Source organism: Labrus mixtus, chromosome 13 (assembly GCF_963584025.1).
Source record: "Labrus mixtus chromosome 13, fLabMix1.1, whole genome shotgun sequence".
In the NCBI taxonomy this organism is placed as follows: domain Eukaryota; kingdom Metazoa; phylum Chordata; class Actinopteri; order Labriformes; family Labridae; genus Labrus; species Labrus mixtus.
In genome coordinates this window covers 26,082,376-26,106,315 of record NC_083624.1, presented here as the reverse complement: position 1 = coordinate 26,106,315, position 23,940 = coordinate 26,082,376, and the positions used below count along the sequence as shown (strand labels likewise).

Sequence of the window (23,940 nt, the reverse complement as noted above, 5' to 3'; positions counted from 1 at the left end):
AACAGAAGTTAACTCTACGGGGCAAGTGCAATTCTGAACATCCCCCTGCGCCTGCCTAATGCTGTGCTATCATCCCAGCCTCAGCTATTCTGTCCTGCAGGTGCACCAATGAATGACCTACCCAGTGATGTTTAAGCCACTGTAATTTTACCTCCACTACACTGTCAGCACTAGATTATCCCTTTTCTAAACAATACCATACCTTTACAATCCTAAGGCAGCACATTGTGTCTGCATGGAGGCAATACATGCTGCTTGATCTCTGAACTGCAAACTACAGTCTTTCAGACTTTTTTATGAGAAAGAAAATATATAGGAAATAAGAACATCCCTCAATAGAGGAAGAAAATACAATGTTGAAGTGGAAAACAGTTTTGATGGAGACAAGCCTCTCCCTTTATCCTCTGACTTTCTGACAAATTAAAGAGCTTTTGTCTGAATTATGTATCAGTGACATTTTGTTTTATATGCAGAGAATAATAATGGTATATGATATTTTATACTAATGAGAATGTCTTAATGATTGAAGCAAGACATTTAAGTAGGCCACATTAATTTTTCCTTTTTCGAAGATAGATCATTCTACATCATTATTTCAAGCAATTCGAAATTCTACTGAAAATTAGTCTTTGCAACAGTTTGTTCCTCTAAATTATTCAGAAACTACTTGGATTAGACCCACCAAATTTATAAATATAATAGGCTAATATCCATCTGCTAATACCCAAACATGACTATAAGTGACATATTGTTCAGAAAATAATTTAAATATAAGAAGTTATGTATTGCAACTGACCCCAACCCTGTGAATGGCTTCCATCCAGAGGATGGCAACTTATTGGGGGGAAACTCACAATTTCTCAGTTTATTCAAAATGCATTTATTTATCATAGGCTACAGTATATAGCCTATATAAGGAATATATGTTTGTCAGAATACCATGTTTTAACTAGACATATCTTTGACCATGAATGCTAACCATGTCACTTTGATGCCAACAAAACAGGGAATCAGACAAAGTATTTTATGTTAATTCAAAAAAGTTATGAAAGTTTAGAATAGTATCATGAAAGAAAATAAAACATGACAAAAATATTGACAAGCTTTCTTTTCTTTTTTTTTTTTTTTTTAAAGCAGGAGCAATTGTTCTATGTGTCTTCTGTCTTCCTGTATTCACATTCTTAGTGTCATATGTCTCCAGCATGTTCAGGAATGAAGAAATGTAGCTTGTTGCAACCGTCCCCGGTCTCCCCTAACTGAAAATATTTATAAGTCTTATACTCCTGTGTTTGTATTCGTTAATGTTATTTTATTTTCATTAACGATCAGAGTGTCATTAAGTGAATGTTAATAGAGCATTTACTTTCACAATGAGTGAACCGTGTCCTAGGTTGACCCGAGCAGACAGGAAATGCTGTAACACATTTTAGAGTCTTTTCTGTCCGGAGCATCCCTCCTCTCTCCCGGTGACTCCTCCGAGGACAGTCAGTATGGGACGACTCTTTGCTAAATATATATTGGTGTGTGTCCTGTCATGCCTGCTGTCATCCTGAAACCCAGCGCCTGCGCTAGTCCACTGCAGCTGACGTCACACCCAGCATGGCGGTCAAGGTGACTCCGTCAATATTTCTTATCATATATTAATTTTTAAAGCGGCTGAGAGCTTACCGCTGCCGGACTCGATGGGCAGCATGTCTGTGCGGACGCATGGGTACAAAGCTCTTGTCTTAAACGCGGAGTAGAGACCACCACTCTTTTTATTTCTGCATCCGTGCATAGGCGCATCTCTGCCGGCCTCGCAGACAACTGTGGTTTCTTTCCTCTTTTGCATGTGTAAATTCAGTGATAGTTGACTCGAAGTCGCGTTTACTTCGTAGTCAGAGCGGTTATTTCCACATGCATGGTGTTTTAATTGAATGTGGTCGTTCCGACTGCGTGTAATTCAAAGCTAAGCATACAGTGTGAACTTCAGTTTCATGATTTACTGTCTGAAATATGTCACCTTGATAATCTGGAACTTTATTTTCACAGCAAACTATTTCATGTGTCATAGGTGCAAGCAACAAAAAGAGCGGACCCCCATGACTTGAAGAATATTTTCTTAAAGGTAAGAAGAATGTCACTCAAACATTTGTTGCCATAAACCAACATAGCAAAACATAAATACATACAGGAATGATGATGTGAAAAATGATGTGCTACAAGTGCATTAACATGTCGAAGTTAGTGAGTAGTCTCTGTGTGGTGTCCATTGGGATAAAATAGTTCAATAAAGGTCACACAAATGCTTCGACTAATTCTGGATCAGCTTCAGCAGAGCAACTCTCTTGAGTTTTGACTTAATGTGTGTTTGACATATTTGAATCTTTAACCTGACATTGAAAATTCTCATTAGCCCCATCCGCTTTACCCTTCAACACAAAAATCAAAAACAAATCCCAGGCATTAGTGTGCAGGTTTGTTTACCCCTACAGGACTTGTTTGGAGTATAAACTTGTTTCCCAGACCAAAAAAGCAAGTCTGAGGTACAAGTCGCCTTAGGGTCCCTCCACAGCTCTTGACTCTGCCATAAGAGAGCTGAGTAATTTGTAATGCATATTCAGGTGGAAGAGTTAATTACTGGAAGCTCGTTCTGACTGCCTGTACAATTTGATTAAGAACTACTCGATGCCTACTGTGAGGGTGAATGGATACACAATCATGTGCTGGAGTAATGTGGCAATAAATTGCTTGGAATTAATATTTTCACTTAAAACATTAATTCAGCAGAGTGCATTGAATTGTCGCCCTGAAAACACTTGGTGTGAAAGGTCTCCCCCCACACTCTCTTTCTGTTTATCTCTCGCCTGCTGTACCCCAGCTTGGCTCAGATCCACAAGCGTGGCCTTTCTGTTGCCAGTTCATGTGGCGCTTGTGTTTCCTGAGCTATCTCTGTTCCAGCTTGAAACCCAACTCGGCCTCTAAAAATGACCTTACGTCTCAAAGCCTAACATAGGTCTCAGGTTTAGCAGAGTGCTGCTGTGGCATATTTCGCTGCAGTCAAGGGACACACAGTCGCAACATTGCACTTTCAAGTGTGATTGTTATATTGATTAAGTCTTTGGTTCCTCTTTTGATATATGTAGTCTGTTAAGTACCCCACTGGAACAGCTACAAATATGTGTTATACTTCAAATTGGAAGCTGAACACAGGGAAATATGGAGAAGAGAGAGTGAGGTAGACATGCAATCGAACAGTCATGACGTGGACTCAAACCTACGACAAATTAAAACATTTTTTAAATGTATTATAATAATCTTAGGAATTGTACATTACCAATATAAGCCCTCACACAAACCTTAATCTCCATGTTAGAAACATTGAATGAAATGATTGTGACTGCCTGTGAAAAAATGAAGGGTACTGTACAGTGTATTGTAAAAAAAAAAAAAACTTTCTAATTTGCTTCCAGTATCTACAAATGATTAGTTACTCATAAATCTCTGCATGTAGACAGTTTGATGCATGTATCATCCTGATCTTGGTAGTGTTTGATTAAAGCTGAAAGAAGTTGTGATCTTACACTCAAGGTCTTACCCCTGTTCCGATCATCCCAGAGGTGCCCTTCTTCAAGACCCGTAACCTAAAAATGGTCCAGTGGAGCTGCTCAGTGGCCAGCAGACTGTACTGGGCAGCTTCCATGTTATGAATGTGTGAATGTGAACACTGCGTCCCTCAAGTTAAGAGCCTGGCTCAGTACAGTACTTACTACACTATATAAATAAACACTGAAACACTCTTCCAGTGTCAACAAAAGACTCTAATCATGACAATGGTTGTAGGACATGGTTATTTAAGCGTCTGATATTTTTTATTTTTTTTAATATTATTGTGTATGTGGTGGTATCCAGTGCAGTGAGACATGTGTTTCTATCCTACAAGAAGTCAAAAGATGACAGTAACCTGATATTAAACTGATGCTTTTCAATACATTTGTCATGTTGACATGTATTGTAGAGCAGCTGTGTAAAATATGTAGGAGTAGAAACCTGCACACAAACACACTATTGTCACACAGATAAGAGATTCAAATTGACTGAAACCTTTGAATGATCACCTACTGGTTGTTTGTCTCTCTCATTGTGTTCATTTGTTCTATGTACACAATTGGAAATATACCCTAACCCTACAACTTGCTAAAGTGAATCCATATTTGCTGACTTCTGATCTATTGAACATTCAGACTTCAAGCAGCTCTGCCTGTGTCTCCTCTGCAGTATGCCAGTGTGGTGGACGATGGGGAGCATTACATGACCCCGAGAGACTTTGTGCAGAGTTACCTGGGTCTGCACTCTCAACCTCAGCATAATCCCAAAACTGTGGAGCTGATAGCCGGCGTCGCTGATACTACTAAAGATGGGTGGGTAACTAAAAAACCATGATGCATGCTAAATAATAGTTTACATACAGACATAGAGTCACTTTAATTATTGTTACTGGTCGAACTGTTTATCAGTCCACTTTGCTTTGCTTGCCAATTTAACTATTTATAGCCACCTTCTTGTCATTGCATTTAATCTCATATTCCTACCTCTTAATTCTTCATTTTTAATTCTCGATTGTTTTATGTAGCATCACGGTGCTAGAACAACAACATTTCATCTCACTGTGTACTTAGTATAAGGTTGAAATGACAATAAAGAGAACTTGAAGTTGACACACTGTATGTCAGAATGTCCTCAACAAATATTTTGTTAGACTTCGTTTTTCATTTCTGATGCATTTACTCGTCATTGTTTCATTGTTGCTCAGATTCTCTCTTTTGATTCGTCACAGAACCTGTATCACAAATTCTTTTACAGTTATAAAATCAAAAAATCAAAACAAGTCCTATCCATGATAGTAGTTCTTGTTTGCTCTCAATGACTCAAATATATTTAGATTATCACAAATTAAGACTGTTACACCAAGTATTCATATTCTGTATATCATACATTTTCTTTCCAGTTTTGCTCTCTTACAGTTACTGAAGCTGTGAAACACTAAGCAGATGCCAAAGAGACTGTTAATGATTCATGTCAATGATTGTTCAGAGTGTCTTTATCTCTCTGTTTTACACCTACAGCTGATCAATTAAATCCGGTGATAAGATAAGCTGAGCTACTTGAACTATATGGCTTTAGTTGCATGATTAAATAACATTATTAAGAGGTGCTCATTATAGCTGAAGAATCAAAGAAAATGTCTTAGTCCTTAGATTCACGTTCTGTCCTTCTTGTCGTCGCAGGCTTGAATATTTGGCATCAAAGTTCATCTATATATCTTATTAGAAATAAAAGAGAGATAAACATTGTTTAAAGGTCACACAATAATCCTTTTCAACAAGTTTTAATAAGTCTCAGAGGTTCCCACAACATGTCTTTCAAGTTTCTTGCCAAAAATCCACTCTGATCCTGTATTTGATCATGTCTATAAACCCCTCTATTTCAGCCCTGCTCAGAACAGACTGTTTCTGTGTCTGTAGCTTTAAATATGTAAATGAGCTGTGTCTGACCACGCCCCCTCTCTGGAAGGGCTTGGGTGGCTTGTGCTGTCTTGCACCATGCTAAATTGTTTACGGTGTTAACTCAGAGGGCAGAACAAACACCTAGCTGTGGGATGGAGAGGATGGACTTTTCTCATCATTGGGGGGGTTTGAAGACAGACTAAGGACACATATCAGTGTCAGAAAAACATGGTAAAGTGTATTTAGCATAATACAGTATGTGCATTTTTAAACCACAGGCTTCTTATTTTAACTTAAAGCTGAGCTTTTCAGATAACATTGACAAGAATTCATTTAGTTTGTCAGAAAAAAGGTAATTTAAGAAATCCCACCGTTTCTGTGACATGAGGTCACATGATATGATTGAGGCCACTGAAAAGACATTTTCATACGTGAACTAAATCATCTGAATAATATTTCTAAGTCACCAAGTTTGAAACCTATCTAAAAAAATAGGTAAAGTAACACATCACTGCATCCCTTTGCTTTCCTTCATTCATCTTTTGTAATTATGGATGTCTTTATTTTTCTCAATGTAAGCTGTGATGTATCAATAGATGTTGTGTTGTAATGTTAAAATGTTGTGATTTAGTTAAAGTAGTTAAAGATGCATACATGTATGCTCAGTTATCACTCTTTCTTTCTTATCCAAACAGACTGATTTCTTTCCAGGAGTTTCAGGCCTTTGAGTCAGTTCTGTGTGCCCCTGATGCTCTGTTCATAGTTGCCTTTCAGCTGTTTGACAAGACCGGCACAGGAAACATCTCATTTGGTATGTACATGGTGGATAATGTCATCACGCTGGTGTGTGTGTGTGTGTGTGTGTGTGTGTGTGTGTGTGTGTGTGTGTGTGTGTGTGTGTGTGTGGGACTAAGCCTACTATTATGTACCTACAGTGTAGTTTTAACATCATAACTAAATGCTGATATGTGCAGGTAAAAAGTACTTCTCTTACAAATGAATATGTAGGCAAAGAGTGCAGAAATGTATTTTCTTCTTATTTGTATGTATCACATATGCTAGCAGCTTCTATTCCCAAAGTCTCATCTCTGGACAGGAAGCAAGCTTTTTGAGACGTCACATTATAACCAACAGATGCGGAGCCTTTGAAAGAAGCTTCTTCTGAGCTCTGTCTGTGCAATGGGCCCTCGACAAAGAGGACTAAAATTGAGAGGGGTTCTTATACTGAGCATTTCCTGGATGGACTGAAAACCCTCAAAATGTAAAAGATTGAGACTGTCAAACAGCCTGTTCAGCTCCCTGATCCAAATGGACTCATTCCCCCTCCTTTAACAAGACCCTCTACAAGTGAAATCAGGACATGTGATTGAGGTTATATGTGTTTTTGTTTGTTTTTTCCACTCTTCCTCTTGTTATTATTCACTCAAGTTTCACTTTTCCAGAGGATGTGCGCGACATCTTCAGCCAGACCACAGTTCATCACCACATTCCCTTCAACTGGGACTGTGAGTTCATCAGGCTACACTTCGGCCATGAAAGAAGCAAGAACCTTAGCTACACAGAGTTCACCCAGTTTCTGCAGGTACACACTTTATATACACTGGCATCTTTCTATATTTTATCTATACTGGCATCTTTCTATATTTTATCTATACTGGCATCTTTCTATATTTTATCTACTGGCATCTTTTCTTGTTTTAAAGTGGACAGGCTGTAGGATAAACCTGTCACAGACCAGCATTCAAATCTTTAGAGCAATTGTTGTTTGGAAAATACACTTTTTTGCTTTCCTGGGTAGGGGTCAAGGGTAAGATGATAAATTGATACTGTTCCAATGTCTGTACTTACGCTCCTGTTACACAGTGTGACGTGTGTAACACACGGCTGCTCAATGGTGGGGCCAAGTTGTTGCCTCACTCCCTCAAGATAGAAAAAATGGAACCTTCCAGCCACTTTAAACTCACCAATTAACTTGTAACTCAATTGATTGACAATAAATGAAACTGCTGGTGTTTTAATGACACATTTTTAAATTAGTCATTTTTCTGTATACCAAACCAGACAACAGCAAAATTTGCGTCTTTGACTCGTCCTAACAGTGAACTAAAGCTAATTGATTATTTATGAGTAGTGTGAAGTTCCAAGTTTGATGATGCCACCTTGAGGTTGTGGGTGATAGTGTTATGGCATGATGGGGTCTGACCTATCACAATGCCTGGCCTATTGTTTTGAATTCAAGACTGCAAGATCCCATCATCTCGAGAGAACAAGTCTGGTGAAGTCAAAGTAATGCGATAATTAAACAAGTTACAATGTGAAAACCAGTTCTGTTCTACTGAGATACAGAACGGGATGAAAAGTCAAGGTTTCGAGATTCAAATGTTTCACATTCAAATGTATTGAAGCGCGTCTTCAGAGGACCTCCTTAGCTTGCAGAAAAAAAAAGACTGGTATTATTTTTCACACCTAACTATTGTAAAGAAAGCAAATAAGAATATTCAAAAAGCTGGACTTCTGTTTTAATACTCCCACTTTCTCTGACATAAAGATCCAACCCCCCCCCCCCACCTTTAAGATTAAACACTTAACCCTCATAGACTAAATTTAAATAGTGTTTACAGTGCTTGAGTCTGTGAGTCTACCTTGAAGAGTGGTAGAAATGCTTTAGAAGGAGGAATAGGACACATTACTTATACATCACATGTTGCCTGTAAACAGCAAATAGTGATTAGACTCATAGAAATGAAGATGCTCTTATGGTATGCACTTTTTACTATCTGCCTCCCAATGGTATGCAGTGCAGTGTTTCCCCTAGGTTTAAAGCGTTGGGGGGGTGGGGACAAGCCGACATGCCGACACGGCGACACAAACACTTGAAGGAATCTTGGTGTTCATGTGTTTTAATGACACCTGTCCTGTTCTATCAGAAAGGTATCCTTAAATTACTTCTTTCCCTGATTTCCGACTCTATCCACTATCCTATCCCTACAATAAAGGCACAAAAACCCCAAAAATAAAACTATATATATATATTTTTTTTTGTTTTTACTTGACCTTCAGGCGGGGCGGGCCGCCCCCCTAATATAATTATATAATAATAATCTTCTTTCTGTCATTGTTTTTTATGTAAATGAAAACATTTCTTGGAGACATAGATGTGATGCCTGTGGTTGGATTGACTTTACCCCAACCAAGCGAGTTAAAATAGACCAGGGTGGCCAAGAACTTAGCAGGTTTAGCATGAATGCCTTTTTGTTTTTATTGTATAGAAATCTAAGATCCATTCATTATGTTCACCTTCACTCCGTGGTGAAGCCTTTCTTCTCCCTCTGAGGGCCAAATGAGAATGACGTCAGGTGAACTACATGCCATGGATGATCTCTTAAGATAATGGAGCTGTGGTGTGGAGCTGCATCTTTAGTGTTTGTTTCTTGTGGTTTGTGCGGTAACCCCAGTTTGCCATTAAGTCACTTAAAGTTGTTGTTGTGTGTAACATGCCTTCATTGCCTTTGTTTGCATGAATCTCACTGAGACCTCTGTTCTGTGAGCAGCAGCAGCAGCACAGGCAGGGAGGGACCTGGTTTGGCGTCGAGGGCTGAGGTCTCAGGCAGAAGCTGGGTGGTCCGAGAGTTAGACAGACTGTTGTGCGGTGTGGGATGCCTCAGAGAAGTTTGAGGTTTATTAACCAGACTGGGGCTTCCCACCACTACACTTAAGTCTCTTGTGTGTGCAGTATTTCATTACATATATCGTTATTTCTGTGTTGCTTCTCTGTCATGTCCATGCACATCTCAGCTAGTAGAGTAGTACTTAACATACAAAAAAAAAAGTGTATTTGTGTTGAGTTTCTCTTGGCTCTGCCACCTTGTGGTTGTTGCAGATTTGAAACTGTGAAGCCCAGGTGTAGCATTAGCAGGCATTAAAAGTGGAATGTGACATGAGTTTTCAACAATAAAATCTGCAAACATTGTGAGAATCAATCTGCTGCAACAATCCACTGATTAGGTTATCAGGAGCAGAGTGTAAAGATGAAGTAACAGCAGAATATCGTGTTGATTGTTCTCTGATCGTCTCGTTCTGTACGATGAGCTTTGACAGCGAGACACACTGACCTGGGGTCAGCCTCTCGCTGCATCCACATCTGATTGCATGGTTGTCATATTGAATCATCATCCTGCCGACACACCTGCCGGCCGTCTCACCAAACGCTCGGCTCCACTCTGGGATCAGACTTCACCGGTGCATGGTTTTCATTAGTCTCCAGAGGGACGGTTATGATTACAAGAGCCGGTGTCTGACACTGTCACATCCCATGACTTTCACATCTGCCCACCATTTACATTATTACACTTTTACCTTCCAGAGTTTCCTTGTAACACAATGCTCCTCATCACAGGAACACATTCTTTGCCCCCTTTTGTCAGCCCAGCTTGACCTCCTGTCTTTATGTGTTGCCGCAGGAGCTGCATTTGGAGCATGCCCGCCAGGCGTTTGCACAAAAGGACAAGAAAAGAAGTGGCACCATCACTGCCTTGGACTTTAGCGACATCATGGCCACCATCAGACACCACATGCTGACTCCGTTTGTAGAGGAGAACCTGGTTTCAGTAAGTTGGGAGAGAAGCTCAACAATTTGAATTACAGAAGAATCAAGTGAAAAAATGTTTCAGCTCCTTGTTTAGCTTTAACGACTACAACGCTAACTCTAAAGTGTCAGTGTTGGCAGCTGTTTGATGCAAGAAAATGTATAAAGCTCAGCATGAGACAGCCAACACAAAAAGCAAGCACCTATCTGGTGAACGTAGTGAAGAGTGTAGCAGTAAGAGATGTGATTAGAGCTGATGGTGACTGAAATTGAAACTATAAGAAAGGGAAAATGTAACTTTTAATAAATGATTATGCTGCTAAAAATCCTTTAAAAAAAAAAGATAAGATCCAGTAAATTTACAGCTAGCTTGAACCTCCATGATAGAGATTTTATACTTTGTACTCGTTTACTAAAACAAGGAGGATATAAGAGAACGTAACATGATCCAGTTAAAGTCTTACTGTGCAGAAGCGTTAACAGACTTTGAATCTTTCTGCAGGCTGCAGGAGGAAGCACCTCCCACATGGTGAGCTTCTCCTACTTTAACGCCTTCAATGCTCTCCTTAACAACATGGAGCTTGTCCGCAAGGTTTACAGCACCCTTGTCGGAACTCACAGAGACACACTCGTTACCAAAGGTACCCCTCAAACCCTTACGTTTGCATCGCTGAAATTAGCCATGTGTGGGGTTTAATATGTGATTTGAGATGTGCTATTATGTTTTAACTTCTCTTTGACAGAGTGGTTGACAGGGGACATTTACTGTAGCATTAAGTGGCCAAGGTAAATTAACAGTTTGAACCTGATAAATGCATATTTTACATGTAGATCTATGAAACTTAGTTTCTCTAGATTGTGGTTTCCATTGTGATTCAAGCTGTTGACCATTCCTCTTCTTTCATTCTGTGGCTGTACTCCTCCTAAAACAAGCCTCACCAATAGTATTTGGAAATAAATATTGTCATTTGTGCAACCAAACACATCAGATGTTAAAGCAAACCCTCACGTCAGCCGTCTGTCACGGAAGAGTATATCATTGCAGCACTCGAGATCAGAGAGACTTGCATGTGACCGAAGGTGGCAGTGTTCAGACCTGACAGGAAGGCCTTTGTATAGGAAGTGAATAAGGAACTCTTTTTACCTCCCTCAACAACTACCATTAGGTTTCCTTTGAGAAAGCCCACCTGATGGTAATGGAGCTTCTCAGCAGGCAGCAGTAAAGGAGTGAATATAAAGAACATAGAAAGGAGTGATGCAGAGGTGCTGCTGAGAGATTGCATGCTCAGTTTAGTGTACTCCAGGGTAAGGAGACAAAGCACGTACAGAACTGATTTAAGGGTTTTTACATTTTCTTTTGAGCTCTGTACAATAGCAGCATCCACAATAACAACAAAGCAAACAAAAAAACAGCATTTCAGAGTTCTATTTAGTAGTAAATACCAGACCTGTATAACCCCTTTAGCTTCCTGTTTTAAATTCAGTCTATTGAGGCTTTTAAGGACTGAAGTTTGAATCTTTTTTTTTTAATTTGTTGATTCTCTTTGTTGCTTTGTAGAGGAGTTTATTCATGCTGCAAATAGGTTTGGACAAATCACTCCAATGGAGATTGACATCCTGTACCAGCTCGTCGGCCTCCACTCTCACTCTGGGTAAGAAATGAATCTGGGGTTTGTTTATTTGATCTCTGAACATACTGATTCTGTTCTGTCTTCAGCTTATTTTATGTATCATGTAGAGAGGCCAATAAGTTGTAAAAAAGGGGCTTTTTTGGCTTTTAAAATAGTATTTCATTCATTCGTTTTTGTTCAGACAATATAGCATAGAATTGTTTCACTTCTCCAACTTTCAAATTTCACTACCAAATCTACACAGTGCACCTTTAATAGTGAAACATTATATTTGACCTCTGCTTTATAATAAAATAATTAGTGAGATACCATGATTGAGGGCTGGTCAAACATGAATTAGGAGAAAAACAGCAAATTTGAAACAAAATCAACCTCAACATAAATACATTAAAGGTTTACTTGGGCTACACATTTGTCCATGCAGGCACCCATATAAGTGTTTGCTAAAAGTAGTGCATTCAAAATAAACACAAGTTACGTGTTCCCTAATTAAAGAATAAGCACTCAGTGATGAAACCCCTCGTCCATATTATGTTCCTCTGCCCTACTGATAAATCTCATAACCTACCCTATGACAGTTTGTCTATTCTGTGTTATTTTTTATTCCACCGCGAAGAGCAAAATATGTTACAGGTCTGTTTACTGCCCATAAAGTTAAAGTTATTGCTCATTAAGTTCAACAACAGTGGCTCCACTGGCTGATTTACAAGACAAACATAAAACATGGAAACAGAGTTTATGATGCATCAGGCCGGCGGGGAGTTTCTCAGGAACAAAACAAAACATTTAGAAAACAAAACACTTTCATTGACTTTTTGGGCCACGGGGCACTCATCTAGCTTTGTTTTCCTCTTGTTTATATAAGCTTAAATGAAACTTACAGTAACTTAAGAGTTATATGCCAGTAAAAAAAAGTCGGTGGAAAAACTTACATCACTGGCTGTTGCTCACATTAGATGCAGGGCACTTTGCTTTTTCCTGGCCTTAATCCCTCCCTCCTCTTACTGTTGTGCATTAAGGCGGCTGAACCACGCAGACATCGAGAGGATAGCCCCGCTGGAGGAAGGAGCCATGCCGAGCCAGCAAGCAGAGGCCCAGAGACAGGTAGCCCTGATGACTCCTCTTAATACACCTCACATATCAAAGCCTTCTCCTCTTCTCCCTCTGCTTCCTCCTCAGACAGGAGTCGAGAGGCGGCATGTTCAGCCACTGAATTAGCCGAGTGCCCCCTGTTTTTCTTCCCTTGTGAAGTGCATTACCTAAACTCCCAGATAAAAGTACACCAATTATAGTTATAGAGCAGGAATGGATTGTTGCGTCTTTCCTCCTTTATGAAAGGCTCTCCCCCATTTTATTCACTATAGCTGCACATACACATCGGCAGCAATCACACATCTGAGAAGCTAATAAGAGGCTTTTATCAATGTGGGGCTTGAGGAGTTTTAGGAGCCTTTAGCAAAGTCTGCTAATGGCAGGAGGTGGGGGGGAGATGGAGTCAAGGTGGATGCGGGAGAACAAAATAGTTCCTGCCTGCGTCCGCCCGGATGACACGTCTCTGTATCAGGCTGTGGTCAGAGCTCTCAGGCCACTCATGCTCTTGGGATTCATGCTCAGAGGTCTGGAATTTGATTCCTTGGGGGTGCGGGGGGAGGGGGGGGAATATTCTCAGACCTGCCCTTTAGTGGAAGTGGGCTAATTGTTTAAACCCTTTGATCACGACCTCGATCTTGTTAGCATGCAAACCCGAGGTGGAAGCATCTGGGATAAGGAAAAGACTGATCTGCCCTCCTCCTCTGGTCTGGGAGAAGTTACTCAGCCTGCACACACACACACAAAGAACACACACGCACACACACACACTTGAAAAGTCGCACTCAGACTGTGATATTCATGTTGATACTTATCTTTTACATGGAAAAGGCTTGTGGGGCTTAATCTTTTCTCCTGCATCACAGTGAAAACAAAGAGGCTATGCTTTCAACATCAAACACAGCACCAGAGATCCAGCAGATAAGACTGTTGTCAAAATAAAAGAGGACCTTTATTTTGAAGGCTCCAACATGCAACATATGTAAAAAAAAACTTCAGCTACGAGTTCACACAGTCATTTCTCCATAGCGCTTCCCGTCTGCGACATATAATACAGGCTGATATATGACATTTCTACATTCCACCTCCTTCCTCCATAGCATTATTCTTTCCACAATGTATCTGGTTTGCTGTAGTTTAATAGCCAGCCGATTCATGCCCAGTGGTCTGATCCCCCTCCTTGTCTTTCCACAGATTCATTTGACCACCGGTGTCTTTTTTCTCCTCCACAGCACGCTCCCGAAACGTCTCGTCCCATCTGGCTCCAGGCTGCAGAGTCTGCCTACAGGTTCGGTCTGGGCTCAATCGCTGGAGGTGAGTGACATGTCTGCAGCGGAGCCCCCCCCCTCCCCCGGGCCCGCACTGAAGGGGTAACCTTAGCCAGTCAGACTGGCGCACTGCTGAGGGCCCCGGGGCCGGCCATTGTGCTATGGGAGAGTAGAGGTTGTGATGTGAGGCCCCGGCATTGTGCTGCTGTGCCACCAGTGGCTCCAGGCTGTCGTTGGAGTCGGAGCTTTGGAATGACACAAATCTTCCGGAACCACACTCTCTGGAATTTCCATCTAATTACAGCGAAAAGGAACTGATACAAGGAACCTCTGACATAACCAGCCCTCGGATAGGGACACACTCTAACCCTGTGCGTGTGTGTGTGTGCGCGTGTGCGCGTGCGTGTGTGTGCATTTCCCGATACATACAAAGTCATTGCACCCAGGGTCAGTAAACCACACGTATAACATGAGTCTTCTCCTGAAACCGCCATGACTCAGGGGCGATAATGAGCTGATCCTCACCCTGCTCTGTGCTGATGCAGCAGTTTGCATGTTTTCAATGAGCCTTCATTCCAGCAGACTGTTTTCAGTCATGTCAAAGTAAAGCTGGGAACGAGTTCAGAGCAGCATTGTCTTCACGAAAACTTTACAGTTCCCTCAGAGTTACCACACATCCTACTCAACAACAGCTTCATGCCAGTTTTTCTAAACAAACAACATCTCTCTTAGTTTCTCTGAGATCATTAAACACTTTGAAACGTATCTACAGAATAATCACTGAATATCACAATCCTGTTACTGTACATATTAGCAAAATAAAATAAGATGCTTACATGGCTCCTATGCACCTTTAGAACTTGAGAAGTTATTTTTTAACAGCTGAGATATAAATAAAATACTTAATAAACATTAGATCTATAGAAATTAAATAACTATATTCATCAGTTGATTTATCCCTTTTGTAATTTTTCAAGCAAAAAGTCCCTAACAATCCCAATTTTGGGATTCTCGAATGTAAGACCTGGGTTTTTTCCTTTAGATTAATTTTTTAAGGGTTTTGGACTCTTGGTTTGAAAAAAAAAGAACTTAAAGACACCGCCCTCACTCTGTGAAGTTTTTTTGTGCTCACTCTTTTAACCATTTTCTGACATTACACAGATTAAACAATGAATCTGTAATAGAGCTGCACAATAAATCCCAAATGCATTGTTATTGCTTTATGAGCATTTCCAATAAAAACATCTATAATGTTTGATTTTATCGCCATGCATAAGAAAAGTTATTTCATGTAAACAAGCAAAGCTTTCTCACCCAGCATGCATACATTTGACCTGTTAGATGGAGGCCTGGGTATGACGCTCATGCTCCTATAGTATTCTGATTCTGTCAGATGAAGCCAATTTAGCTGTGAAAACACAGAGACAAAATAGACTGTAGATTGACTGTCAGCTAATACTTATACGCCCTCATATGTATATTTGAAATGATCACACCTTACATTGTAATCCCAATATTAAACTGTGTTATATATTGTGCAGGTCTAATCTTTAATGAAAGAGTTATGTGTTATCCTCAGTTTCCTAATGTGTCTCTGTTTGTGTTTTGCAGCCACTGGAGCGACTGCTGTGTACCCCATTGACCTGGTGAAGACCCGCATGCAGAACCAGCGCTCCACAGGCTCCTTTGTAGGAGAGCTGATGTACAAGAACAGCTTTGACTGTGCAAAGAAAGTTCTGCGCTACGAAGGCTTCTTTGGATTCTACAGAGGTAACACTTTACAGATTCACAGCTCACAGGAGGACTGAAGTCTGTGTGCCGGCATGATGCATGTGGGGTATCGTGCAAAACAAACCGTCTGATGGGAAAGCATTAGGATTTGTCAGCAGGGGCTGATATCAGCAGCATGGCTTTGCTAATTGATACCAGAAACCTTTGCCCTCCCTGTTCAGCGGTGAATAAAGCAGCACCCAGGGGTCGCATTTTCATTATCTCAACTCCTGGGAGAGCTCTGAGAGGTAAAATGACCAGCAGATTCATGTAGTAGTAGCAGTGTCTGATCTGGCTCTGCGCAGAGGGTGATAATGGTGCTGAAGGCTCGTGATATACAACACTTCGACCCCTCAGGCTGTTCATATGAGGGAAGTCAAGACTGCCATCTACTGCTGCAGCTCTCTCTCTGATCTGATCTGCCTCCTCTGCTTCTCTGCTGCACATGATAAGAGGCTGGTTGACTTACAGACATGCACGCTCGGCTGTTCTTTTGGCAGCATACCAGCAGCAGTCGCTCAGCAGCTCCTTCAGAAGTTTATCTGGCTCGATGAAGGACGGCCGGTGAAATAGTATGGTGATTATCGCCACCGTAGCACACCCCCCCCCCCCCCCCCCCCCAGCCTTCACCTGATTTTGTCGGTGACCACACAGCTCTCTCTGTTCCCCACCAACAGTAGATCAGGGCCTCAACAATGCTGATTCAAAACACAACCAGCAGTGTCATATTTTGGGACTTGTCAATGGGACCTTTGTGTGTTTTGGTGCATCAGATGTATCAGCCACATCAGTAAATATTTATGGTTTTGTTTTACGCTGGCGAGAGAACCCTGCAGCTTACATTGTCCCAGCTGTCAGCTCATGTATTCATTCGGCAAAGATAAAAAAAAAAAAGAGTGCATTCATTTCGAGCCAGACTTTGTCTCTCAGTCTGTCAGGTATTCTAATGGTATCTATGAATAATATTTTGCAGGTCTCCTCCCGCAGCTCATCGGCGTTGCCCCGGAGAAAGCTATCAAACTCACGGCAAGTCATTCCACTGTGGAGCTAAGTGTTCAGAAAGTTGCTCAGATTGATTCACTGTGGGTGAAAAACATGAAGGAGAAACGCATTCCTCGCAATCAAGATGCGACGGCAAACCTCAAGTTAACATTAATGCCCTGCTATCAGGATGGGGATTGTGTCTCATCTGCTTTTTGTCTCCATTTGTGCCCCTCTTTCTTTCTTTCTTTTTTTTTTTAGGTGAATGATTTTGTCAGAGACAAGTTCACCACACAAGATGGTTCCATCGTTCTGCCTGCAGAGATTCTCGCTGGTGGATGTGTAAGCAACACTTTAAAGATATTTTAAATTCAGCCTGTAAATGAACTCCAAACCCATTAAAGGGACACCTGATGTAAAGTTATTAAAACGGGTAAATACTGGACATTTATCTTTAGGGTAAACATTTACTTACGTCTATAAGCAGCCCTAGTAATGCTTAACCTTTTGATAATAAAATCCTTGATGTTTATTTTTAATTTGAATAAGTAAATCGATAAGTTGAACAGAGATGAAGTAAATTAATGCATTTTCAATGTACGGCAAACTTTGCCAACCCTTTCCCCTCTCACAACATAAATGTTCAAATAGCTGAAGTTCTAGACAGATAGTTTTGTGTGCATTAAATGTAATGTCTGTATACAGGTGTGAGAGCACCTTCAAACATCAGTCATTTAAGCAGAACGACTCGAGAAGATAAAAAGATATCTTAATGTAGAGCCTGTGCTGTTAAACTGTATGTTACTGCATTCTTACTGAGTCATTTATTTGTAAGCAGCATAGTTTAACAACATTCATCAACTTTAGCCCTAATATTTGATGTGTGGTAGACTATTTTTTTTACATCTGAGTTGTCATGGAAAAGACTTAAACAGCATGAAATGTAAATACTCAAGTACCTCACATTTGTAGTAATGAAGTTAATGTGTTGTGATACATTCTACCATTCCTTAACTGCTGATTGATTTCTGTGTATGGTGATGATTAACCCTCTGAATAGTTTCTAACTACAAATCAGACTAGCCAGACTCAGCAGGTGGACTAAACTCATTTATTTGTTGTTTTTCAGCCGAAGACACCTTTAAGAAGTATTTTTAGTTTGAGTATCTTTAAAAGGTTTTGAAGGTCCAGTGAGGAACTTGATTTTGTGTTTATTACGGCGCCCCCTGTGGACAAAGTAGGACCATTTATCTCTTTGCTGATCTTGTTCTTTGTCTGTAAGTAGTGTTTTCTGACCCAAAAAAATGATCTTCTTTATTTTTTTAGGTCTCACACGAAACTCAGACTCGATCTATTATCATAGAACATTTTTAAAATATCTGTTATCACCTCAACTTACAACTACCCCGCAGGGCAGACAGGCATTAAAAATAACTTTATAGAAGTAATCAATCATGTCACTGATGGAAGGTCATGTAGAGGCATCAGTTTTAACTTCACTATGTTTCATTAAAATATAAAAAAAACTGCTCACCGAAGCTTTAAACTAAGAGAAGTGTCTTTTTTTTAATTGCTCTGAAACATTTTACCCGCCTATAACTCATTACTGGAGTTTCTGTAAAAGTAGCTGATCTTTGGCCTCCTGCTTGAGTTCCCTGAAGTCATAAATGAACATTTGTTCTGAAATCGTATCATTTGGATATTTTTTTCTATCTAGGCCCAAATTGTAAAATCTGAAAACATCTTATAAGTGCAGAGATAAAGTTAAGATGTCATTCCTTCACTCTGGCTCTGTGCTGACTGTGCTGAAGTGTAACAGCAGGCCTTGCAGCAGAGCCTGCAGGTTGCTCACAGAGGAGCTTGGGTCTGCAGGGTCAGGACCCCTGTCAGGGTATAATTGTAGGAAGAGGCCCCCGGAGGGTCCTGGATGAAGCTGGGTCTGGCTCAGTGTGATTGAGTTTGACAACGCAGTACACACCCGAGGCATGGCCGCAGTGCAGGTCTGCACACGGCACCACGGGGATGTTTCAAACACACATGTTCAACACCTAACAATACATCCCATATTTGACCTGCTTGTATCCATACATGTGTTATTATGATCCAGAAATCCTTCCTTTATTTCAGTGAAGTCGGAGTCTGGTGAAACTGACAGCTTGTTAAATGATGCCATCATTAGAGTGGAGAAGAAGATAAAAGAGAGGGAGTGCATCAATCTTCAGAGCAGCGGATATTCCCCCCTCCACTTTGAAAATGACTAAATGTGCCGGAGCTTTTTTTAGCCCTTTGCTCAGATGTTTACAGATAAGACCCCCTCCCCTGAATGTCACCAGCAGCCATCGTGGGGCCTGATTCGATTTGGGGCGGGTGATAAATGTGCCCGAGTCAGAGGGTGCCAAGCCTTCAGGGCATTGCCTGTCCGTACCCTGAGCCGTCCGGGTGATTCAGCGCTCTCCCCTGGGAACGGGGGGTGAATCGGGGAAGTGTGCGGCACAAGGCCAGGCCGGGCCGCTCAACCCTGCCACAGGAGGTGCCTCGGGGGGGGAGGCGAGGGGGCAGAGGGTCGCTGCCAGGGTCAGAGATTCCCGACCATGAGCCAAGGGCTTCTACTCACCCGACGCCTGCTCTGCTCTGACCTCAGTTATTCTTCTATCAATGCCTTCTCTATCAAGGCCGTCTTGTTACTAGACACAATCAGATCAGGAGGAAAAAAGTGTCTTTTGTGCTAAAGTTTACAGAGATAATTAGAAAATTCCTACTTGAGAGAAATGCTTACACATCATTACATCATCACCCAAAGTTCACCTCTCTAATCTAAGAAACTTACATCTGTGCTTCTTGTCCCCGGTGTTTCCTGCAGGCTGGAGGTTCCCAGGTGATTTTCACCAATCCTCTGGAGATTGTTAAGATCCGTCTGCAGGTGGCTGGAGAGATCACCACAGGCCCCCGGGTCAGTGCCCTGAATGTTGTGAGAGACCTGGGCTTCTTTGGCCTCTACAAGGTAGGTCAGCACCTCCATGACGTCTGCAGCAGCAACCTCTGCTCACTGTCATACAAGGACATTCTCTTACGCTCCTCAGAAACAATACAAACAACAGACTGTTCACTTTGGTGTGTTGTAACAGGAAAGACAGACAGAAGAAGTTTGGTCGAAGACATTTTCATTATTGATTAGTTTAAATGAATTTAAATGTAGCAGTCAGTGAAATTCAGTAATAAGTCTATACAATATCAAACACAAGTCCCTCAAAACCAACAAAACTTTGGATGACTTGTTTTGCCTGATTTTTTGTTTGTTTCATTTGTTTTGTTTTGAAAGAAATTATTGGAACAAATTTTGTTCTGATATGTTTTGTTTTTTGTAACCAAACTAGTAGTGTCTTAAATAATAAGATTTGTAACAAGGGTAGGTGTAATAAGCTAATGCTTCAGCCTACACCTTTTCGGTCAAAATGTTGTTGTTTTTTCTTGTGACCGAAATAAATGAAAATGAAATGAAAATTTGATCCTCACATCTGGCAACAGTGACAAAGAAAAACTTCCTTTAAACAGGCAGACACCTCCAGCAGAACCAGAGCTGAAGTGTCACTGTCCAGGTTTTATGTTTTTTAATTATATTTTCTTGATTATTGTAAGTTTAATTTAGATATATTAACAGGACTTTTAACAAGTTTATCTAAGTTTTCCATTTATTATATATCCTTGAACTGGAAATACAAAATGTAACATCTTTCTAAGCATTTGTGAAAAGCAGAAGCAATTAATAACCATGTACATAAGTACAAATACTAAATGTTTGGACTCAAATAAAAATCACGTCAGCTTGTTTGCTGTTGTTAAAAACAGTTGTCAGGAAGAAGTTTACAGGGCTTCTAAAAATCTGCTTTTATTTAGAGATCAGGGTTCCATTTTGTCATGTAATTGCATGTGTATGAGGTGGATCTGGTCCAACTGAAATGAGTATTTCATTAACTCAAGCCGAACACATCCACCAGCTTTTATATATGAGGTCAATAGTTTTTCATAAACCTGCTGCTAAACAAACAAGATTGGAAAACTTTTCTTGGCGGTGACAGCTAACTCCTGATTGTTTAATCAAATAATTGTAACCCCAAAAAACGGTCGATTTAACAAAGATTAAAGTTCAATACTTCCCTTGTTAGATTAGTGTATTGAATGTACTTTAGTTTCCACTTCTGTATATCCCTGTGTGAGTTTTGTTTTTGCTGTTCTGTTGGGGTGATGAAGGACTGCTGTGTGAGTACACAGACATGATGACGATCAGAAGAGGACATTTTTCTGACGGTTTGCTTAAACAGTGTTAAACATGTGAAGGAGTCGTGGCCAACATCAGACAGTGAATTAGCGAAGCATTACGCTCTGCTACTGCTCCTTTCCAGATCCTTGTGGCTTTACTTGGAGCTCCACTCGTGTGTTCATACTCCATATTTTAATGAGGAGCAGACAGTTTGTGGCTTGTTAAAAAAAAAAGAAAAGGAAAAACCCTTAATTCTCTTGGCAGATGAAGCATGCACATCAGGGTCCATGGCAATCCTCTGTGTGTGTGTGTGTGTGTGTGTGATGGATCTCTCTTTAGGCTTCATGTCTGCCTGGGGCTCTTTGGCTCCATCATCAACATTAAAGCCCCCCCTGTAGGTTGAACAAAACAGCTCAGAGGTCAATTAATCTCAAGACAAACGTCCTCTGAACACCATGTTTATATATATTTTTTTCTTTTTCTTAAAGGGAGCCAAAGCTTGCTTCCTGCGTGACATCCCCTTCTCCGCTATCTACTTCCCTGTTTATGCCCACACCAAGACTAAACTGGCTGATGAGGACGGAAGGCTGGGGGCCCTGCAGCTGCTCACAGCTGGAGCTATAGCAGGTAAGAAACAACAGCAAAGTTCAGCTGCCTCTGTTTTTTTTTAATTGAGGGATGGGGGATCTTTTCTGTTACAAAAAAAATACAAGGAATGAAGTTTAGTTTCCTCTGTTTGTCCTTTGAATCCTGGCTGTGTACGTATTTGCAATGCGTTTGTTGAATCATATATACAGCTTCACCCATTGTAAGCCCTGCATGATGCTGCAGCTAGGAAGTTAGAACCTGTCTGTGCTTCATCGCGTCTGTTGGGAATCCTAAGGTGTTCCGGCGGCTTCCCTGGTGACCCCCGCTGATGTCATCAAGACCAGGCTCCAGGTGGCCGCCCGAGCAGGCCAGACTTCGTATAACGGAGTCATCGACTGCTTCAGGAAGATCCTCAAGGAGGAAGGCTTCAAGGCGTTTTGGAAGGGTACAGGAGGTAAATACAATAACCCCACAATCAACAGTTCTGTTAGTAGTTTCATGGCTGTTTCTTTATCCCATATTGTAAATTACAAACTATTCTCTGGTGGCAGCTCGCGTTTTCAGATCTTCACCACAGTTTGGTGTGACCCTTGTGACCTACGAGCTGTTGCAGAGATGGTTATACATAGACTTCGGAGGACAGTAAGTACTTTACACCTTCACAAACCTAAATACCTTTAGATAGTGTAAGAAGTGCCTCCAGCCTCTAATCCGTCTCTTTTCATCAGTCGTCCTGCGGGCTCAGAGCCCACTGCCAAAGCGTCTCTCGAGGACCTTCCCTCTGTGACTGCAGACCACGTGGGGGGCTACCGCCTGGCTGCTGCAACCTTTGCCGGCGTGGAGAGGAAGTTTGGGCTGCACCTGCCAAAGTTCAAGTCTTCCAGCGAGGTTACAGTCAAACCAGCGGAGTTGGAAGTGAAGCCGCAGCCGTTATAAAACGTCTGCTTGATGTGCCTGAGAGGGCTGCATGCTGCTACAGTCATGTTTCCTCCAGAAGCGTTAAACTGAACCGAGTACAAATCAATGCCTTTGAGCGTTTGTCTTACTTTGAATGCTGCATGAGTCGGGCTTTCTTGTGTTTTTTGTTTTTTTTGCACAACTTTATTGTACATATTGTACTTCTCTATAGAGGGACATTATGGCCTTACAAAAGGATTGTTACTGCTTCTTCTGGTGTGTGATGGCTTTTCTGGTGTGCATGCATGTGTCAGTAAAACTTCAAAGACACGACGATGTACAGACGTTTTCAGAAGTGTTCGTTTTGAAATAATGGCCGGGGACTTGGGGCAAATAATTTAAATGTATTTATTGTATTTTATTGAAATAAATCAATCAAACTGTTTTCTTCTGTGTGAAAATTACATTCTCAGCTTCAACACCAAGCTTCAGGAGACGAGCGATCTCTGTTAAGACCCCTCTCACGTACATTACACAAATCACCGAGCAGTAACAGCATACATGATCATCTTCTTAGGCATTTATTATATCCCTACTATCTCAACTCTAACCAGCACCACTACATCAGTGAGAACTAGTGCATTATAGAACTATACAGAAGTAGAAAGAAATTTGAATTTTGATATATCAGTATTTTACAAGCTGGGGAAAAATTCCAGTTATCAGTCTTAAAGGAACAGGTGGCAACATGGGCGACAGTGATAGTAGGATTACATTCCCAGGTGTTTTCAAGATGTGATTGCTTTACTCAAACTTTGGTAGAAATGGATGGATTTTACAATCGAGATAAAATGAAAGTTTAAGGCATCTGGCTAGAAACAGGACGACCTGTCTGTGTTTGTGAATATGGCTTTCTGTAAGTGTCTGAGGTTGATAGCCCTGTCGCTTCTGATAATCCAAACAAAGACCCTCCAGATTACTGAGAAGCCAGCGTAGTGGCTTCTCAGCAGTGTTGTTGAATAAGAGAGAGGAATAAACAAAAGACATTTCCTCTGTCCTGTTGTCACCACATCTGTCCTACCCCTCACATTGAGGCTGATAATAAAACAAGCACTGGTCCCTTAAACATCTCGTGCACAGTGAGTGGATCAGGCGGCCAGGCGCTGAGCTGCCAGCTCCTCTGCGTCGTCTCTGTTCTCGTTGATCTCTGCCAGCGTGCGTACAAAGCGGGTCCACTCGTCGTTGCGTGGAACAGAAGTTTGCTGAGGGACAAAAATTATTCAAATATGAAAAATACTCTATTCCTCTGTGTGCATGTTAGTGAAACTAGTACAAATGCAAACCATAAATAGTTGAAATAAAATAAAAAGAACCTCTCAGAAAATCT

At 41.0% G+C, this 23,940-nt stretch overlaps 2 protein-coding genes across 5 annotated transcripts in view; one reads left to right on the top strand and one right to left on the bottom strand.

Annotated features, from left to right (window-relative positions):
• Positions 1–1,460: 1,460 nt before the first annotated feature.
• LOC132987401 (electrogenic aspartate/glutamate antiporter SLC25A12, mitochondrial-like) lies at positions 1,461–22,998 on the top strand. The gene is made up of 18 exons (XM_061054442.1): positions 1,461–1,611; positions 2,054–2,107; positions 4,258–4,400; positions 6,182–6,297; positions 6,929–7,068; positions 9,947–10,093; positions 10,574–10,712; positions 11,630–11,723; positions 12,722–12,806; positions 14,024–14,105; positions 15,671–15,829; positions 16,803–16,855; positions 17,072–17,152; positions 19,671–19,811; positions 21,557–21,695; positions 21,952–22,110; positions 22,208–22,298; positions 22,385–22,998. The coding sequence occupies exons 1-18, from the start codon at positions 1,600–1,602 to the stop codon at positions 22,590–22,592; spliced, it is 2,043 nt and encodes a 680-aa protein (XP_060910425.1). The 5' UTR covers positions 1,461–1,599; the 3' UTR covers positions 22,593–22,998.
• dync1i2a (dynein, cytoplasmic 1, intermediate chain 2a) overlaps positions 22,948–23,940 on the bottom strand; it is an 18,395-nt gene continuing 17,402 nt past the window's right edge. For all 4 annotated transcript variants that reach the window (XM_061054443.1, XM_061054444.1, XM_061054445.1 and 1 more), the window contains one exon: positions 22,948–23,815. In XM_061054443.1, the coding sequence (XP_060910426.1) occupies positions 23,702–23,815 (114 nt within the window). In that variant the 3' untranslated portion in view covers positions 22,948–23,701. The remainder of the gene's footprint in view (positions 23,816–23,940) is intronic.